At 42.8% G+C, this 18,211-nt stretch overlaps 1 protein-coding gene across 1 annotated transcript in view; it reads left to right on the forward strand.

Moving 5' to 3' along the window:
* Positions 1-18,211, forward strand: part of Ptpra (protein tyrosine phosphatase receptor type A) — a 105,468-nt gene that overhangs the window by 68,647 nt on the left and 18,610 nt on the right. Inside the window, exons 7-9 of the mRNA XM_052183628.1 lie at positions 12,553-12,643; positions 15,469-15,545; positions 17,327-17,363. Of these exons, the coding sequence (XP_052039588.1) occupies positions 12,553-12,643; positions 15,469-15,545; positions 17,327-17,363 (205 nt within the window). The remainder of the gene's footprint in view (positions 1-12,552; positions 12,644-15,468; positions 15,546-17,326; positions 17,364-18,211) is intronic.

Genomic DNA, 18,211 nt, shown 5'->3' on the forward strand with positions numbered 1-18,211 from the left:
GTGTCATGTGACATCTTTGTCTTTTAGGTAGGTTCCTCTCATAACGACAAAATGGCTACCCCAGTTCTAGAAATAATAATAGAGATCCAGTCAAGTCCACTGGAAAAGGGATGACTGCTTTAAGTTTCTGGAGGCTTCTTTTGCTATGTGTTCCTTCTTAAAGTTATTCTAGGTAGGGGAGAAAGCACCTGCATCTTAGTAAGGCCAGTGCAGATTATCTCTGGTCTAGGCAGATAATCCTATAGGGAAAATTTTAAATCCAAAAGGAAAGGAGGCTGGCCATCTGGCCCAGTCAATACAGGCCTGAGGACCTGCGTTTAGATCCCAAGCACCCATGTGAAAAATTGGTCACTTTGATGTACTCCCTTAACTCCAGAGCTAGGAAGGCAAAGACTCTGTGTTGCTTCCTGACTGGCAGGCCTAGCCAGATTGGTGAGCTCCAGGTTCAGTAAGAGATGCTATTTCAGAAACAGTAAATACATTGGAAAATGACTGAAGAGATCCTCACTGTCCACCTGTGGCTTCCACGTGTACACATGCACACTCAGATATCACATACTCAGGACAGTAAAAGGGAAAATGGTTATTGAGTGGTCTTATCACCCACTCACAACTGCTCTATCACTGAAGGGTTTGTATTCAAAGTCACATCTTTAGAAAAATCACTGGCTTCAGTGTGAAGAGTTGGTAGGGAGGAGGAAAGCCTTGGAGCCTACACTCATTTACCAGGTAAGAGTTGACAGAAGAGTTTAGACCTTTTGCCTTAAACTGTTGGAAAAAGAGCACCATTTAATACTTATTATTGATTGAGAACATGTAGCACATCCCACCAGACGGCCTCACAGATGGGACTGCGGTAGACATTGTACTGTTCTGTAATCTGTGACACCAGCTGCTTCTGGGTGATGGGTATGTGACCCTGTTGACATACTTTTTTTTTTTTTGTAAAATTAATTCTTTTGGGGAAATAATATCCCCTGAGATAACATAGTAAAGCATTCTGGTAAATCCTTGGAGAGAAGAAGTCCTAGAAGCCTGGCACGGGGTTGGGAGGGTGCGGGGGACAGACAGAATAACCCTCAGCTAGCATGCTCATGAGCTCATCAGGCTAGTCCTGAGGTAGCAAGGAAGAAGGGAGCTGTGAGCGCTTCCTGCTGAGTGCTCACTGAGCATAAATAGTTCTTTGTTCCCATTTAGAGCCTGTCTCTTGTGAGAAGCGTGACAACATACTTAAAGTTCTCCTCACTGAGAGGATGTCTCCTTATGGTCATTAGAGCTGACGGGGAAGCATAATCTCTGCCACAGTCTACTTCTGTCCAGCTTGGGTCGGCATCAGAGTCATGTACTGCAGCTCAGAGTGGTCCCCTCAGTCAGCTGCTGACAGCGACAGGGAGTCATCACTGTGTTTTAAGAGAAGGACCTGTAGCATGTGTCAGGTCTTCTGTGCTCACTGCTTCTAACTAAGGTGTATGTCTGCCAGGCACATCCACATTGTTATTCACAGATCACAAAACTAACTTAGGACGCCAAGCTCCTTTGTGTCAAGTAAACAGTTCCCACTCAGAGCTGGGTTCTAAGCTAGGAGAATGATCTTGTAGACAGGCCATGTGCTTTCTCTCTCCCCTTTGTGAGGTCTAGAGCCCACAAACCTGCTAGGCTGTTTGGCTCGGCCAAGGTCAGCTCTTTTCTGAGCATTCAGTGAGTAGATAGAAGGACACCCGGCATGTGTCACGCCCTTTCTCCAGGATTCAAAATAACCAGGCAAGTATGGCTCCTTTTACTGGGGGAGGATGGTGGGGCAGAAGTGGGAGTTCCTCCTTTAGGTCAGAGGGAGGAGCTTGGCAGGCCTACAACTGTGACCTCAGAAAACAAGGCTCAAGTCACAAGACAACCCTGGGGTTTGCTCTGTTCTGTTCTCCTTTTGTGTCCAGCTTGCATATCTGAGATACATAACCTCCTGCTCTTGAAGTCCTATTAGCTTGGCATCATTAGCCTGATGTTCAGGTTAATGTCCTATGAACCTATGAGACAAAACACTGGCAAACTTGGCTACCGCTGGATAGATCAGGGTTATTTATCACTGAGGTAGTTTTTGGGGTTTTGTTTGTTTGTTTTTGTTTTTTTTTCATGAAAATGGGAAACAACAGTCTGGTATAGCTGTCCCCTGAGAGGCCCTGCCAGCACCAGACTAATCCAGACACAGATACTCACAGCCAACCATTGGACTGAGCCTGGGTACCCCAATGGAAGAGTTATAGAAGCAATGTGACAAGAGTTACGGAAGGACTGAAGGAGCTGAACGTGTTTGCAGCCCCATAGGAAGAACAACATTATCTAACTGGACCCCCAGAGCCCTCGGACTAAACCACCAACAAAGGGTAGACAGGGATCCATGGCTCCAATTACATATGTAGCAGAGGATGGCCTTATCTGGCATCAATGGAAGGGGAAGGAAGCCCTTGGTCCTGTGGAAGCTTGATGCCCCAGCATAGGGGGATGGTAGAGGGGTAAGGCGGGAGTGGGAGGGTGGGTGGGTGGAGGAGCACCCTCATAGAGGCAAAGGGGGGATGGGATGGAAGGTTTGCAGAGGGGAAACTGGGAAGGGGGACATTTGAAATATAAATAAGTAAGATAACCAATAAAAATAAAGAAAATAGGAAACAGCTTTAAATAATGTGTGCAACTTTAAAAAAAGCATATTCTTGTCCCATTAAACCTAGATTCGGGTATTAGTGGTTGATTCTACATTAAGGAAAAAAACGTTGCTGGGAAAGCCAGTTGTTAAATCTGCAGCTCTAGCTGATTGCTGACTCGGTTTATCAAAAGCCAGTATCGATTTGACTTACTGTATAGCCCAGGTTGTCCTGAAGTTTACTGTGTAGCCCAGACATGCCAGGAACTGCAGGTCTTCCTGCCTCAGCTTCCAAGACCATGTGTCCTCTGTGTTAGCCTATTTGGTTCTGTCTCTTTATCCCTTCATTTCCCCTTCCCTCCAAGGTAGTGTTTCCCAGACTGGCCTCAGACCCTTGAGTTTCACAACATTCTTCTATCTTAGATGCTGGGACTATAGCATGTACCTGTAAAATACGAGTTTTTTCTCTCAGCCCTAAGCTCTATAGATTATGACCCTGAGATGCAAATTGTACTTACAAATACCTAGGCCTTAAGTTTTGGCCATTCCCCAACCATCTCATGAATTAATATCCCATTTATTCTAATCTAAGTTCTGCTATGAGGCAGGTTACCTCCGCTCAGGTTCCATGCCTGTCCTCCTGCTCATCCATTATCCCAGAATCTTTTCTTCCTATCGGATGTCCCACCTTCTATTCCTGTCTCGGCTACAGGCCAGTCAGCTTTAATTGATGGGTGTTGCATCCATACTGTACACAGAAATTTCCTCTGAATGTCACTGTAGCTGGATGTCCTTCAAGCTTTTACGTTCTCTGTACCACTTAAGATCTCTGCTTTATGTGAAGGCGGAGCCTATGGTAGGTCAGTGCTCCCGGAACATACATTTGCTTTTCTGTAACAGTCTTTATCGAGTAGGTAGGGAGTTTGTATACCTATGGATAGTCTGCTGTCATAGGTATCCCCTAATATATCCCAGTTCAGGCCAGAACTCCTTCCTTCACCTGGCCTTTAAGTGCTCCATTGAAAGTAATATGTCATAGTGATATTCTAGACTCCTAGAAATTGGTTATTTCAAGGCTAGAGACCAGTAAATCCTTTTTTTTTTCCTTTGCCAATGTGAGTTACCACAGGAAATATGCAAATTCTTAAGACAGAGAAATAGGGTGAATGAATATGAATGTGGCCGTGCTTGGTCAGGGTTAGTCAGAAACAGGTGCCTGGCCTCACTCTAATTAAAGAGATGACCCAAGCTTAACTGTCAGCTGAGAAGAGGCACTTTCTCTAACAGGTTAGTCTCGTAGGTCCCCTGAAGTAACTGAGCTAGCCGCCTCCCATTTCCCATATCTTTCAGAGGCTCCAGTGTTTTCTTCACCAGTGCGTATTACATAGCGAGGACTATGCTAGGACATACAGCAAGATCCCACTAGAGACTTGGTGAAGACATCGTAATCTTCCTGGATTGAAAAGTAGGAAGTCAGGCTTGGGAGAAGGCTTAGTCAGTAAAATGTTTGAGGACCTAAGTTCCAGACCCAGAACCAATATTAAAAGGCCTAGGACACCAAAATCACCATCCCAAGGAAGTAGAGATGGGTGGACCTTATGGGCTTTCTGACCAGCTAGTCTTATTAAAGAACACGCTCCTGGGGGCTGGAGAGGTCGCTCAGTGGTTAAGAGCACTGACTGCTCTTCCAGAGGTCCTGAGTTCAATTCCCAGCACTATGTGGTAGCTCACAACTGATGCCCTCTTCCAGTGTGTCTGAAGACAGCTACAGTGCACTAAAAAAAAAGAACAAACTCCTGAAGAAGGACATGACATCAAACTGTCCTTTGACACTAACATACACACATACACACACACACACACACACACACACACACACACACACACGCACATGAACACGCATGCACATGACAGCTCTGGCAGAACAGACCCTGCCTTGGTGATAGGAAGGACCAATGGGAACAGCTTTCTGCTGTGTCACTGGACTTCCTTAATAAGCTTTTTTTTTTTTTCCTAGTTTGGGTTTTTGAGACAGGGTTTCCTCTGTGTAGCCCTGGCTATCTTGGAACTCACTCTGTAGACTAGGCTGGCCTCAAATTCACAGAGATCCACTTGCCTCCCTAGCGCTGGGATTAAATGCTTACACCACTACCATCTGGCTTCAGATTCTTTTCCTTTTTTTTTTTTTTTTTTTTTTTTGTTAAGTAGGTAGTGATGATGTTTTAATCTGAAGAGTGAAGCTGATGGACTGTAGGACATGTTGGTGGGTGCATTGCATTTGGGATGAAGGAGTTGCCTTTGAATTCTGGCCAGCACATGTCTGGTCAGGTCACTGAGGAAGGTATATGATTTCCAGATATGTTGTTCTGGAAAGAAACGGTGGCATAGAACTTGACAGCTGTCTGTCAAGCTGAAGAAAGAATGTGCAGCATTTCTGTGACTTCCTACTGACTAGAAGTTTGAGGCTGTATCTCTTTCATCTTAATTATAAACTGGAGCTTTCTTATTCACCAGCATTTGTCTACGCTTTAGTTTCCTAAAATGCTCAAGGTTTAAAGAAGAAAAGAAAAAAAGAAAAAGAAAAGATTTAGTTCCCAAGAGAGAAGAGAGGAAAGAGGTAAAGCCAGTGAGGTCCTGCATGTGGCCTTCCTCTGGCAGGTTTATTTTTAGGATGCCAGGTAAAGAAGACACGTATGCCATGTAACGGAACTAGACGGACATTTGAGTTACCTTGATGAGCTAAGACCCCAGGGAAATTAGCAAGAATCATGACAAGGGCTTCAGGTATTCACCATGTCTGTGCTTCAGCACCAGCCGATCTGGTTTACGTTACTCAGTGTGTCTGGTTGTTGTGTTCTTTTACATAGAACTGCTGGAGGGGAGAGTGCTTGAAGGATACTTGACAGTATCAGGGACCTGAGAGCCAGCAAGTTCTGGTAATCCTGACAGAACAGGGAAGCAAGACTAGAAAGGATTGTAAAGTCAACGATAAAATAAGAAGTTATTTCTACAACTATTTCTTCAGAAAAATTTAGTCTCAGGAGATAAGTTTATCAGATAGAAAAGCAGCATAAAATCTAATTTTTGTATGTAGGCCATTAAAACTACTTTTAAAATATATCTTTTATATTATATCCAAGCTGTAAAGTACTTTAAAATAGATTTAACAAAATATCTGCAAAATCTTTAGAGAAAATTATTAAAAAAAAATATTTGCATACATTAAAGGAAAATAGCTTAAACTAGTGAAGAAATAAAATCCTGGATTAGGAAATTCACTATGTGAAGATGCCAACTCTCCTCAGACTGAAACCCAGATTCAATGCAATTCCAATAAAAATCCCAACAGGTTTTTTGTGGAACTTGACAAGCTGATTCTAAAATTTTTATGGAAGAGAAAAGAGTCAAGACTAGCCAAGACAGTTCCGAAGAAGAAAAACAAGGTGAGGAGAGCTGCCTTAGCAGACGGATGAGTCCTCATGACACCAGTGTGATGTTGTCAGCGGGGTAGACAGACGACCTAGTACAGCAAAATACCAAGAGCAGACAGACCTGAGTATAAATGGAAACAGTGATTCGTCATAGAAACACTGTTGCCTTTTGGTTGGGGAAAGAATGACTTTACAGTATCTAGTACTGGCACACTGGGCAGCCCTATGAGAGTAAGTGAAGTGCGCCATCTGTCTCTTATAAAACGCAAGTACCAGTTCCGCTTGACATACATACTGAAGTTTAAAGGACAAGTTTGGAAAGCATAACAATATTATAGGAAAACACACCTGTGGCATCACAGCAGGAAAGGGTTTCTTCTTCCCGACCCCCATCCCAACAGGGTTTCTCTGTTGTAGCCCTGGCTGTCCTTGAACTCACTCTGTAGAACAGGCTGGCCTAGAACTCAGACCCACCTGCCACTGCCTCCCAAGGGCTTGGACAAAGGCGTGCACCACCACTGTCCAGCATGAAAGGATTTCTTACACCTGAAAATGTTGGTAAAGTGAAAGAATTTGAGTACATGTAACACAAAAATGTTGATAAGTATAGACCATAAAAGAAAATGAAGGAGTACAGGTAACTGATCAGTTAGTATCCGCAATATATACAGAAATAATGGAAAAAGTAAAACAGTGGAGAAAATGCTTAATGAGGTACTGCATAGAGGAGGAAACCCTTTGAACCAGCAAACTGGAAAGATGATGACCTTTTCGGTGACATAGAAATGTCAGTTACAACGATATCTAATATATTTAAAGCATGACAGTAGCAAGTGTGGATGAAGGTTCCAGTGGAACCAATTTCTGTCACACTGGTAGTGTAAACAGTCACAGTTACACTGAAAATCAGTTCTGACTCAGCAATTAAGAAATCATAATGTGGACTGGAGAGATGGCTCAGCGTTTAACAGCACTGCCTGCTCCTGCAGAAGATCTGGGTTCCTTTTCTAGCACTAAATCAGAAGCTCACAACCTCCTCTAACTCCAGTTGCCTGGGACCTGGTGCCATCCATCTTCTGGCCTCTTTGGGGGCACACAAACACTGCACACTTACACAAACATACCTGTATGTAAACAAAACACAAGGAAATGTTCAAAAAGACCAAAACAAAACTGTATCTCTCATTTGTTAAAAAGGACAAATTCTAGTTACAAGCAACAGTTTGAATGACTTCAGAACATGTCTTAGGGTTGCTTTTTTTTTTTTTAAGTTTTATTTATTTATTTATTTATTTATTTATTTATTTATTTATTTAATGTAAGTACACTGTAGCTGTCTTCAGACACACCAGAAGAGGGTGTCAGATCTCATTACAGGTGGTTGTGAGCCACCATGTGGTTGCTGGGATTTGAACTCAGGACCTTAGGAAGAGCAGTCAGTGCTCTTAACTGCTGAGCCATCTCTCCAGCCCCCATGTCTTAGGGTTTCTATTGCTGAGATAAAATACTATGATCAAACCAACTTGGGGGAGAAAGGGTTTATTTCAGTTTATACTTCCCATTGACAGTTCATCATTGAGGGAAGTCAGGACAGAAACTCAAAACAGGGCAGGATCTTGAAGGCAGGAGCTGATGCAGAGGCATGGAGGGGTGCTGCTTACTGGCTTGCTTAGCCTGCTTTCTTATAGAACTCAGGCTCATCTGCCCAGGGGTGGCACCACACACAATGGACTGGGCCTGCCCCATCAATCACAAATTAAGAAAATGCCATATAGGCTTGCCTACAGAGCACTCTTGAGGCATTTTCTCACTTCATGTCCCCCCACTCTTAGACAACTTATGTCAAGTTGACATAAACAAAACTGCAGCACATGAGTATAATGTTGATCCAAACAGAAAGCACCTTAGCACTTTATTATGCTTCCATTCTCATCACAAAATCCACTGAGCAATAATAAGGCCGCAGTATATGAGATGTATATCATAACAGATATATAAGTTCCAAGCTTACCTGTGAAAGGAGAGAGAGGAAATCAAGAGTAAAAGAATCCAGAATGATATTTTCCAGTTCCATCCATTTGCCTAAAAAATTCATGAATTCATTGTCTTTAATTGCTGAATAGTACTCCATTGTGTATATATACCACATTTTCTGTATCCATTCTTCCATTGAGGGATACCTGGATTCTTTCCAGCTTCTGGCTATTATAAATAAGGCTGCTACGAACATAGTGGAGCATGTGTCCTTATTGCATGCTGGGGAATCCTCTGGGTATATGCCCAGGAGAGGTATAGCAGGGTCCTCCGGAAGTATCATGTCCGGTTTTCTTAGGGACCGCCAGACTGATTTCCAGAGTGGTTGTACCATCTTACAATCCCAGCAGCAGTGAAGGAGTGTTCCTCTTTCTCCACATCCTCACCAACACCTGCTGTCTCCTGAGTTTTTAACCTTAGCCTTTCTGACTGGTGTGAGGTGAAATCTCAGGGTTGTTTTAATTTGCATTTGCCTAATGGCTAATGATGTTGAGCATTTCTTAAGGTGCTTCTCAGCCATCTGAATTTCTTCAGGCAAAAATTCTTTGTTTAGGTCTGTACCCCATTTTTAATAGGGTTATTTGGTTCCCTGGGGTCTAACTTCTTGAGTTCTTTGTATATATTAGATATTAGCCCTCTATCGGATGTAGGGTTGGTGAAGATTTTTTCCCAATTTGTTGGTTGCCGTTTTGTCCTTTTGACGGTGTCCTTTGCCTTACAGAAACTGTGTAATTTTATGAGATTCCATTTGTCAATTCTTGATCTTAGAGCATAAGTTATTGGTGTTCTGTTCAGGAACTTTTCCCCTGTGCCTGTGTCCTCAAGGGTTTTCCCCAGTTTCTTTTCTATTAGTTTCAGTGTGTCTGGTTTTATGTGGAAGTCTTTGATCCACCTGGAGTTGAGCTTAGTACAAGGAGATAAGAATGGATCAATTCGCATTCTCCTGCATTCTGATCTCCAGTTGAGCCAGCACCATTTGTTGAAAAGGCTATCTTTTTTCCACTGGATGTTTTCCGCTCCTTTGTCGAAGATCAAGTGACCATAGATGTGTGGATTCATTTCTGGGTCTTCAATTCTATTCCATTGGTCCACTTGCCTGTCCCTGTGCCAATACCATGCAGTTTTTAACACTATTGCTCTGTAGTATTGCTTGAGGTCTGGGATACTAATACCCCCAGAAGTTCTTTTACTGTTGAGAATAGTTTTAGCTATCCTGGGTTTTTTGTTATTCCAGATAAATTTGAGAATTGCTTTTTCTAACTCTGTGAAGAACTGAGTTGGGATTTTGATGGGGATTGCATTTAATCTGTATATTGCTTTTGGCAAGATGGCCATTTTAACTATATTAATCCTGCCAATCCACGAGCATGGCAGATTTTTCCATTTTCTGAGGTCATCATCCTAAGCGAGATAATGCAATCACAAAAGAATACACATGGAATGCAATCATTGATAAGTGGATATTAATTAGCCCTGAAGCTCTGAATACTGAATATACAATTAGCATATCAAATGATTCCCATGAAGAAGGAAGAAGAGGGCCCTAATCCTGGAAAGGCTTGATCCAGCATTGTAGGGGAGTACCTGGACAGAGAAAAGGGAGGGGGGAAAGATAGGAGAATGGATGGAGAGAAGAGGACTTATGGAACATATGGGGGGGGGGGAACTGGGAAAAGGGAAAGCTTTTAGAATGTAAACAAAGAATATAGAAGAAAAAAAAAGAATCCAGAATGAACCTGTAAGTTAAAGTGGATGGCAGGTGTACCTTTTTAAAAAAATGTTGAAGCACATAACCCTGGTTCAGTTAAAGTTTGACTAAGAAATGAAATGATCTTTGATGCTACCTAGAGTTTTCTAGAGAAGTTGATGTCTTCTGATCACTCAGTTCTAAAGCTTCTTCCAGGAGTTAGGCAAGCTGTTTCTCAGAGCAAAAATGAAAGTGGTGTAAGGCCCCCTTTGTTATGTCCCTGACATAGGCAGAACAAGCTCTATCTTTCTTCCCATCTCTCCCCAGGTGGTCCTGATAGCACTGTGGGGGCACCAGTCTCTCATTCCTTACCCTTCCATAGTACAGATTGTGTTCTGGGGGGGTTAGGCATATAGCCCAGTTGGGATTACTTGCTTTGCATACAGAGCCATGGGTTTGATCCCTGACACCACATAAAATGGAGCTTGGTGACACCTTTCTTTAATCTCAGCGTTCTGGAAGTGGAGGCAGAAGGATCATAAAGTCAAGGTCATTTTCAGTTATAAGTTCAAGGCCAGCCATGGCTAGTTCAGTAATCTCACCTTCCCTTTCTCTGTTCTACATCATTTTTAAAAAGAAATTGTAGGACTCTTAGGAAAGGGTTAGTCTGGGAATTGAAAGAGCAGGCATTTCACCTGTCCTGTGCCAGCATGGAAACCCAGCCTAGACCAAAGATGATGCAGTGTAAGTGGATTGGGGAATTCCAGGATTAGATAAGTTCTCAGTTCTGTATGCAAGAGTTGGCACAAAGAAAAGAAAAGCAAGAAACTTTCCTTTCCGCATATGTTGACAGCACAGAGTGGAGAACTGGTCATCTTAGTGGAACTGAACTCTCTTGAGTCAGGAGGGAATGACAGGTTGAGACTGATGCCCTCACCTTTAGATTTACAGTGTAATTCATACCTCATCATGCAAGGTCTGGGAAATAGGCTTATTTCTCCTTAGAGCAGTTTCATCAGACAAAAGCAGTTTCCCCAAAGCTGGCATCTCCATCCTTTAATCATTCTTATTCCCAAAATCGGAAGCCCGGGAGTTCTCCTTCATTCCCTTTGCTCCCCTCAGACTGCTTCACTTGCATCCATCTCCAAATGCAGCAACTGTTAACTCCGGAATATAGCTCAGGTGCACTTGCTCGTATTGTCATCTGTCTTAGTCACAGTTCTGCTGCTGTGAAGAGACAGCATGACCAAGGCAACTATTATGAAAGAACCCATTTAATGGGGGCTTGCTTACAGTTTCAGAGGTTCAGTCCATTGCCATGGTAGTTGGGCATGGGGGCACACAGGCAGGCACTAGAGCACGGCCCTCCTGACCCTAACCCTGAGAGAGCCTGGACCTGACTAGGGCTTCTGGGACCTCAGAGCCCCACAGAGACACTTTCTCCAACAAGCTCACACCTCTAATCCTTTTCAAGTAACTCCACTTCTTGATGACTAGGATTGCAGTGCGTACGCCTCTGGAGGCCTTTCTTACTCACACCACATATCTTAACCTGCGTCTCCCAGGCTTTGATTCTTGCCTCTCTGCAGTCTTATTTTTCACAAAGCAACCAGAGGTATTTATCGTGTAACTAGTTTCATTCTTAAAACCCTCAATGAGTTTACTCATGTATTTAAGATCTAAACTCCTGTCTTAAGGATACCTGTGAAAACAAGTCTCACCTTGTCAGACTCCTCCTGCGTCCTGCCATCTCCACCCGCCTCCTGTGTGTTAACTTACCGACTTCTCAGTCTTTGTACAGAGCTCTGGATCTTCACCGGTTCTGTTACTTGTTACTGGAGTAGTATCTCCTGCCTCATCCTTCCACATGGGCATCTACTTTTGATCTAAATTTTGCCCTTTCTGATAAATTTTTAATAGCATTCTGCTTTTCATGGCATATATGTATGTGTATATATATATATATTTTTTTTTACTTGTTTTACTAGTTTAATGTCACCTAATGATTTCCTGAATACTGCTTTGTACCATACATGACCCTGTATCATTCACTCCTCGTGTTGAAGATGAGGTAATACAGGCTGAGAGCGTTAACTGATTTACAGGCTCTCATGTCAGGACACTTTGTTTACCTGCATCCTTCCTGTGCCAGCCACACTATAGTTGCTCCAGAATAGATAACCATTCTCTGTCACTTCATCCATCTCCACTGCTTCCCACCTGCCACACCCCTGTGAGGGTGCTGCCCACCCGTCCTCGCCATACAGTGCTAGAGGTTGGGTGCCTTGTCTCTGAAAGACCCCCTAAAGAAGCATGGGCTAACCAGTCACTCAAGAGTAGTTCACATTTGAGTTTCATCTTGTCTTTGCATGATGGGTAAAATACATATATACATACATATATAGACAAGTGACCTATTTTTCCCTTTATAATCCCCACTCCCAGTTTACAGGTGTAGTCTGTTTTGGTCACACATTGTAATAGTCCTCTAACTAACAAATAATCATATAGAAAGCATGCATGGATTATTTTATATAGATAAATCATATAAAAAGAAAGCATGGATTCTTGGTAGTGAATCCTTAAGGCTTGAAGCGATATAGGAGAAAGGTGAATTTTCTGTGTTAGGCTGCTAATATTCACCTGGGTCTGTGTTCCCCTCGCACCCCCCAAATAGGACTTACTGACCGATCAAGTGTGGTCAAGCAGAATGTCTGCTTGGTATTTATCCTTCTTAATAACTCCTTTAATTTCTCTTAACCTTTCAGGCTCTCCCTGCTTGTCCTATCCAGGCCACCTGTGAGGCTGCCTCCAAGGAAGAAAACAAGGAAAAAAATCGTTATGTAAACATCCTGCCTTGTGAGTGTAGGGTGTCTTGAAGTGTGATCTGAAACTATACCTCTAGATAGATTCTTTGAGGATGGAAAGAATCTTGAAGTAGGTAGCAGGAGGGCAAAGAGAAGAATGTGCTTGGGCTGGTGAGATGACTCAATGGTTAAGAACACTGACTGTTCTTCATGAGTTCAAGTCCCAGTAACCACATGGTGACTCACAACCATCTGTAATGAGAAAGAAATAGAAAAATTTATGGGGCAGAGCAAACAGGGGCCTGGAGCGAGCGAGCAAGGCCGGAGCAAGAGGAAGAAGAGAAGGAGGGGGAAGAAGAATAAGAATGTGCTTGGTCCTTAGGGCTGAAAGAGCATGTGCATTGTCCATATTCATTGTCCCCATAGTCAGATGGGACAGTGGAACACAGTTTGAATTGCAGGCCTGTTACTAGAAACCAGGTGGGGCAGCTTCATGGAACCAGGCAGAAAGTAGGTCATATGGTTGGTTGGTTGGTTGGTTGGTTGGTTGGTTGGTTGGTTGGTGGGTTGGTGGGTGTGTTGGTTGGTTGGTGGGTTGGTTGGTTGGTTGGTTGGTGGGTTGGTGGGTGGGTGGGAGGGTTGGTTGGTTGGTTGGTGGGTTGGTGGGTTGGTGGGTGGGTTGATTGGTTGGTTGGTGGGTTGATTTGATATACACACTGTTCACTCAAACTATTATACGAAGTTCTCTCTTTAGCTGTAAGCAAGGATTAGTGAACAAAACCACTCCATTGCTAGGAAGAAAGGTATATTGGGAAATCTAACTTGAGAGGCTGTCTCTCAGGTGAGAGAGAACAGTAAAAGCAGGGAGAAGCCTTGCCAGCGTTAAGGGGAGCAGGTAGTGACATGGAAGGTGCATGTGAATCAGAACAGCCGAGGAGCCAGCATCGGGCGCTGACCTGTTACAGCCCACTGCCAGAGGTGGTTGTAAGGCTCAGGGAAGGAAAGTCATGGCTTTCCTGACAAACAGAACTTACTTCACAAGATTCCTGGAGATGCTGAGTTTAGGCAGCCCAGCTGTCACTTAGGACATTGTCAATAGCAGTACCATTTTGGAGACCCGCTTTGAGCCTAAGCATAACTTCTTCCCAGAGGTAGCCACTGATAATCAGTTGGTGTTGTCTAACATATTTTTTAAGTCCCTGCTAAGGAGTTTGCTTTACCTATTAGGGTATAAGACAAAGATGTTTGACCTTCTTTGTATTTATATATTGGCTTTTTTTAAATTTCTCATTTGGGGGCTAGAGAGATGGCTCATCTGTTAAGAGCAGTTTCTGCTCTTGCGGAGGACTAGGTTCAGTTCAGTACCCACACGGAGGCTCACAACCTTCTGAAACTCTAGCTTCAGGGGGTCTGACTCATGCAATAATAAATCTTGTCTAAAAAAAAGTATCTTTTTAAATTCTTTTTTAACTTTACTTGCATTTTGTGTGTGTGTGTAGCTACACATACGCCATGGCACACATGCAGCAGTTGGAAGACAGTGTGCAGGAGCTGGGTCTCTCCTTCCTCGTAGCTCCTTGGGTTGCCAGGCTTGGCAGTAAGGGCTTTTACCCTTTCAACCATTTCACAGGTCCTCATACTTTTAAAATGTTTGCTTTCTAGATAGTATTTGTACATAATTTAGCAATAATTGAACAAATATTGAAAATACCTACTCAGGTGTTATTGGTAAAACCTGCAATCTATTTGTATCCTTGTGTGTGGTATATATGTACACAACATTTTTACATATACTAGGTATAGTGTACAGTATACACCCCTCTGACTTTAATATATATATATTGTCAGTTCATCTGTCAAAAAACACTTTTTATCAACTGTCTAATATTCTATATTATAGATACAATAAAATAACCCTAATGTGGTAGAACTGTTTACATATTTAGGGCACTAAAAACAGCAGTGAGAGCTACCTCAGTAAGTAAGCCTGAGACCCTGATGCAATCCTTGGAATCTGTATAAATGTGGAAAGAGCAAACCAACTTTACAGCATTCTCCTCTGACCTTCACATGTGTGGGGTAGCACATGTACCCTCACATGCATCTCACACACATACAATAATAATAGTTATTATTATCATCATCATCATCATCATTATTAGAAGTTAAATAATGTTGAGGGCTGGTGAGATGGCTTAGCAGGTAAAGATTCCTGACACCCTGAGTTCGACCAAAAATAGAGGGAGTAAACCAACTCATGAAAGTTATTCTCTGACCTTCACACACACACACACACACACACACACACACTAATATTAAACAAAAAAATTTTGAGTCACGGTTTCTCTATGTAGCTCTGGCTGTCCAAAAATAAGCCAGGCTGTCCTCAAACTCACAGAGCTCTGCCTACCCCTGCCTCCTGGGTGCTAAGACTAAACAGCAGTTTTCAAGGGCAAGTGTGGAAAGCAGCAAGGGGGCTCAGGGTAAAGGCTGCTTCCAGGCCTAGTGACCTGCGTTCATGGAGGGGGAAACTTGATTCTCTTAAGTTGTCTGCTGAGCTACACAAGCACAAGCAGGCAGATGCACACAAAATAAATATTTTGTAAAATGTTTCCTACAATCTACATGCAAGGTACAGTGGCTTCTGTGAACCTAGCACATGGGAGGCTCAAGCAGGAGGATTGTCGTGAGTTCAAGTCAGTGTGGGTTACAATGGGAGTCCTGGGTTAGCCTGATCTACAAAGTAAGACTATATAAAAAAGAACACTGGAATACCATGTCTCAGTCACAGAGACACAAGATGTCTGAGCTAATCTGCTTCAGGGACATTAACAAGATTGGATCTATTGAAGTGTTAATTTCTTTGTTTTTTTCCAGATGACCACTCTAGAGTGCACCTGACACCTGTTGAGGGGGTTCCAGATTCTGATTACATCAATGCTTCATTCATTAATGTAAGGAGCCTGAACTCTTCTTGTTTATGCCATGAGGCACTATTAGCTGCTATCTCTTGATTTCTTCCTTGCTGTGTTTTGAGAGGTTGCCACCACAAGCTTTTCCTAACAAATCTGAATTTTTAAGTGGCTAATTTCCTTTTTAAATAGTGATTAATTTAAAATATATTTCTGTTTATCTTTTCATCATTCACTACAGTTTCCAGTACAGAAAACTGAATCTAGATGTGTATTTCTGTAAACCCTTTTTTGAGCATTTTCAAATGCTACAAACAAAAGCAGATCTTACCCTCAATAGTAAAAATAAGGGAGACCAAGACAAGAAAAGCAACGACCAAGTAAGTCTGGTCAGTCCGTCCACTTTGAATCAGGCCTGAGAGAAGGAAAGTGGCCCTAGATACCCTGGAGTGGTGCAGACAACAGGAGACTACTATATTCTGGGCAACACAAAGGTCACCTCACCTGCTAATGATCACAGGACTTGATGAAGCACCACCCTGGACACATTGACAGGAGACTCTGGTCTAGACCTTCATTACCTTTGGATACCTGAGGCATATAGCAAGTCTTTCAAAGTGTTTCCACTGGAAGGAATGTCAATTCTACCTACACCACCAGCTGGGGCTCAGTTTTCAGAAAGCACAGACACAAGGAAGCAGCTAAGTAGCCACATTCATCCACCCCTTAGTATAGTAGTCTTTCCTTCTGTTCTGCTTGTAATTAGGTGATGTTACTGTATCACAGAGGGCTCTCAGCTGAGGAGTTAACTGACCCACTCCACTAGGAAACACTCTGGTGCTGGCTTCCACATCTATATGTTTGTTTTGTTGATTTTTTAAAAGTTTTTTTATGTTCCATTGAGACTTCAACAGTGGCTTTTCATGAAGCCAGAGTGTGGCATGCATAGAGTGTTTCTTAAGAGCGCATCACTTTAATTACACATTTAGAACTGGGGCAGAATTGAGTATCCTGAATTATGGCTGTCTCAGTTTTCACATTGTAATGATTTAAAACATTTCTGAAAACTAAATTCCTGTTCAAAAGAAAGTTGTAAGAAGCCTACTATTTTCTTCTCTGCTATGAACCAGTTCTATCCTGCCCTTGTTTGAACTAGAACAGAAAATGACTTCTCAGGTTTATATCTGTTCTTTGATTTTACCACTACCTTGGTGTGGCCTGGTGTCCTAGCAAGACTGCTTCCTATTGCCCACCTTACTGCCAACTGCAGTAGGGAGAAAAAAGACCCTGTCTGGTGCAGTCTTGTCAGAGACTCCTTATCTCTTTGAGTGGCGTCCCTGTCGCCTTTGTTTCTTGTCTCCCACTGACTAATGGAGCCACTCACTGTCAAACCAGGCTGTTTCTGAAGAGTTTGTTTACACCTGAGAAACATCTTCAAGAACAAATGCTTTTTTTCTCCCCAGTTTCAGCCCAGCTTCACCAGGAGCCACCTTTTATGCTCTGTCTTGGAAGGCCTCACCCCACGAACACTAAAACCCACATTGTTGGCTACTAGTAAAGTTCAGAAACATGTAGCCCAGGGGTCAGCCTCTGGATGTTCTCCCCCAGTATTCCTAACAACTCACCTTGAGAAGACGACCTGCACTATCTGAGCCTCACGGTCTCTGGTTCTCCTCCCCAACACCAGCCCTCCTGGGCTTTCTGTAATGGAAATTCTTATGAATTGCCTAGACAGGGGAGGCTTTGTGAACTGAGAGGCTGACAGGAAAGTCATTCCTGCCAACTTCTGCTTTTCACTTTTCTTTCTCATCCCTTTCCACCAGGGCTACCAGGAAAAGAACAAATTCATTGCTGCACAAGGTGATGACAACTTTTTATTCTTGGGCTAAACCATGATTCCCATACTGAGTTGAGGGTGGGGGATTTTGCCCAAAGACTAAATGAAGTAATGAAAATACAGTAACTTTTCTCCAGTTGCTATCACCTAAAAGATATGTGGGGGCTGGGGAAATGGCTCATTTGGTAAAGTGGTTGCTACACAAACATAAAAACCTGAATTTAGATCCCTAGCAACCTCGTTAAAAGGCATGACAGCACGTACTAGATTCCACTGTAGGAGAGGCAGAGACGGAAAGGTCCTAGGGACTCACGGGCTAGACAGCCTATCTAGTTAACAAGCTCCAGGTTAGTGAGAGTGTCTTCAAAAAAATAAGGTTGAGAGTAATTGAGGAAACCCTAGTCTTTGACTTCTTACCCCATAGCCAAGCAATGTGCCTCTACAGTAATATGCAAATGCACGCAAACACACATGAACATGTGCATACGTACTCTCACACACAAGAAAGAAGGAAATATAATACATCTTACAGGTTTGCACCTAATGACATGCATCATGATGACTAAGTTTTGAAAGGTCCTTTTTTAAAAAGTCCCTTGGAACTTGAGAGATGGCTCAGTGGTTAAAAGCACCACTGTTTGTATAAGCTGACAATATAGCTGCTGTTTGAAATGGTTAAGGGGAAGGTTTATTGTAGATGTGAGAGAGAAAACATTCCAGGAGAATCTGGAAGAGTCCAGAACAGAGAGCAAGAGGAGGAGACTGAACACAGTCATGGGATAGCAAGAGCAGAACAGAGAGAGAAAGAAATGAATAAAGGAGGGAGAAGAAGAAAGAGAAAGAGGGAGGGAGACAGAGAGCCCAGAGCATA

Source organism: Apodemus sylvaticus, chromosome 5, assembly GCF_947179515.1.
Source record: "Apodemus sylvaticus chromosome 5, mApoSyl1.1, whole genome shotgun sequence".
NCBI classification, from domain to species: Eukaryota; Metazoa; Chordata; class Mammalia; order Rodentia; family Muridae; genus Apodemus; species Apodemus sylvaticus.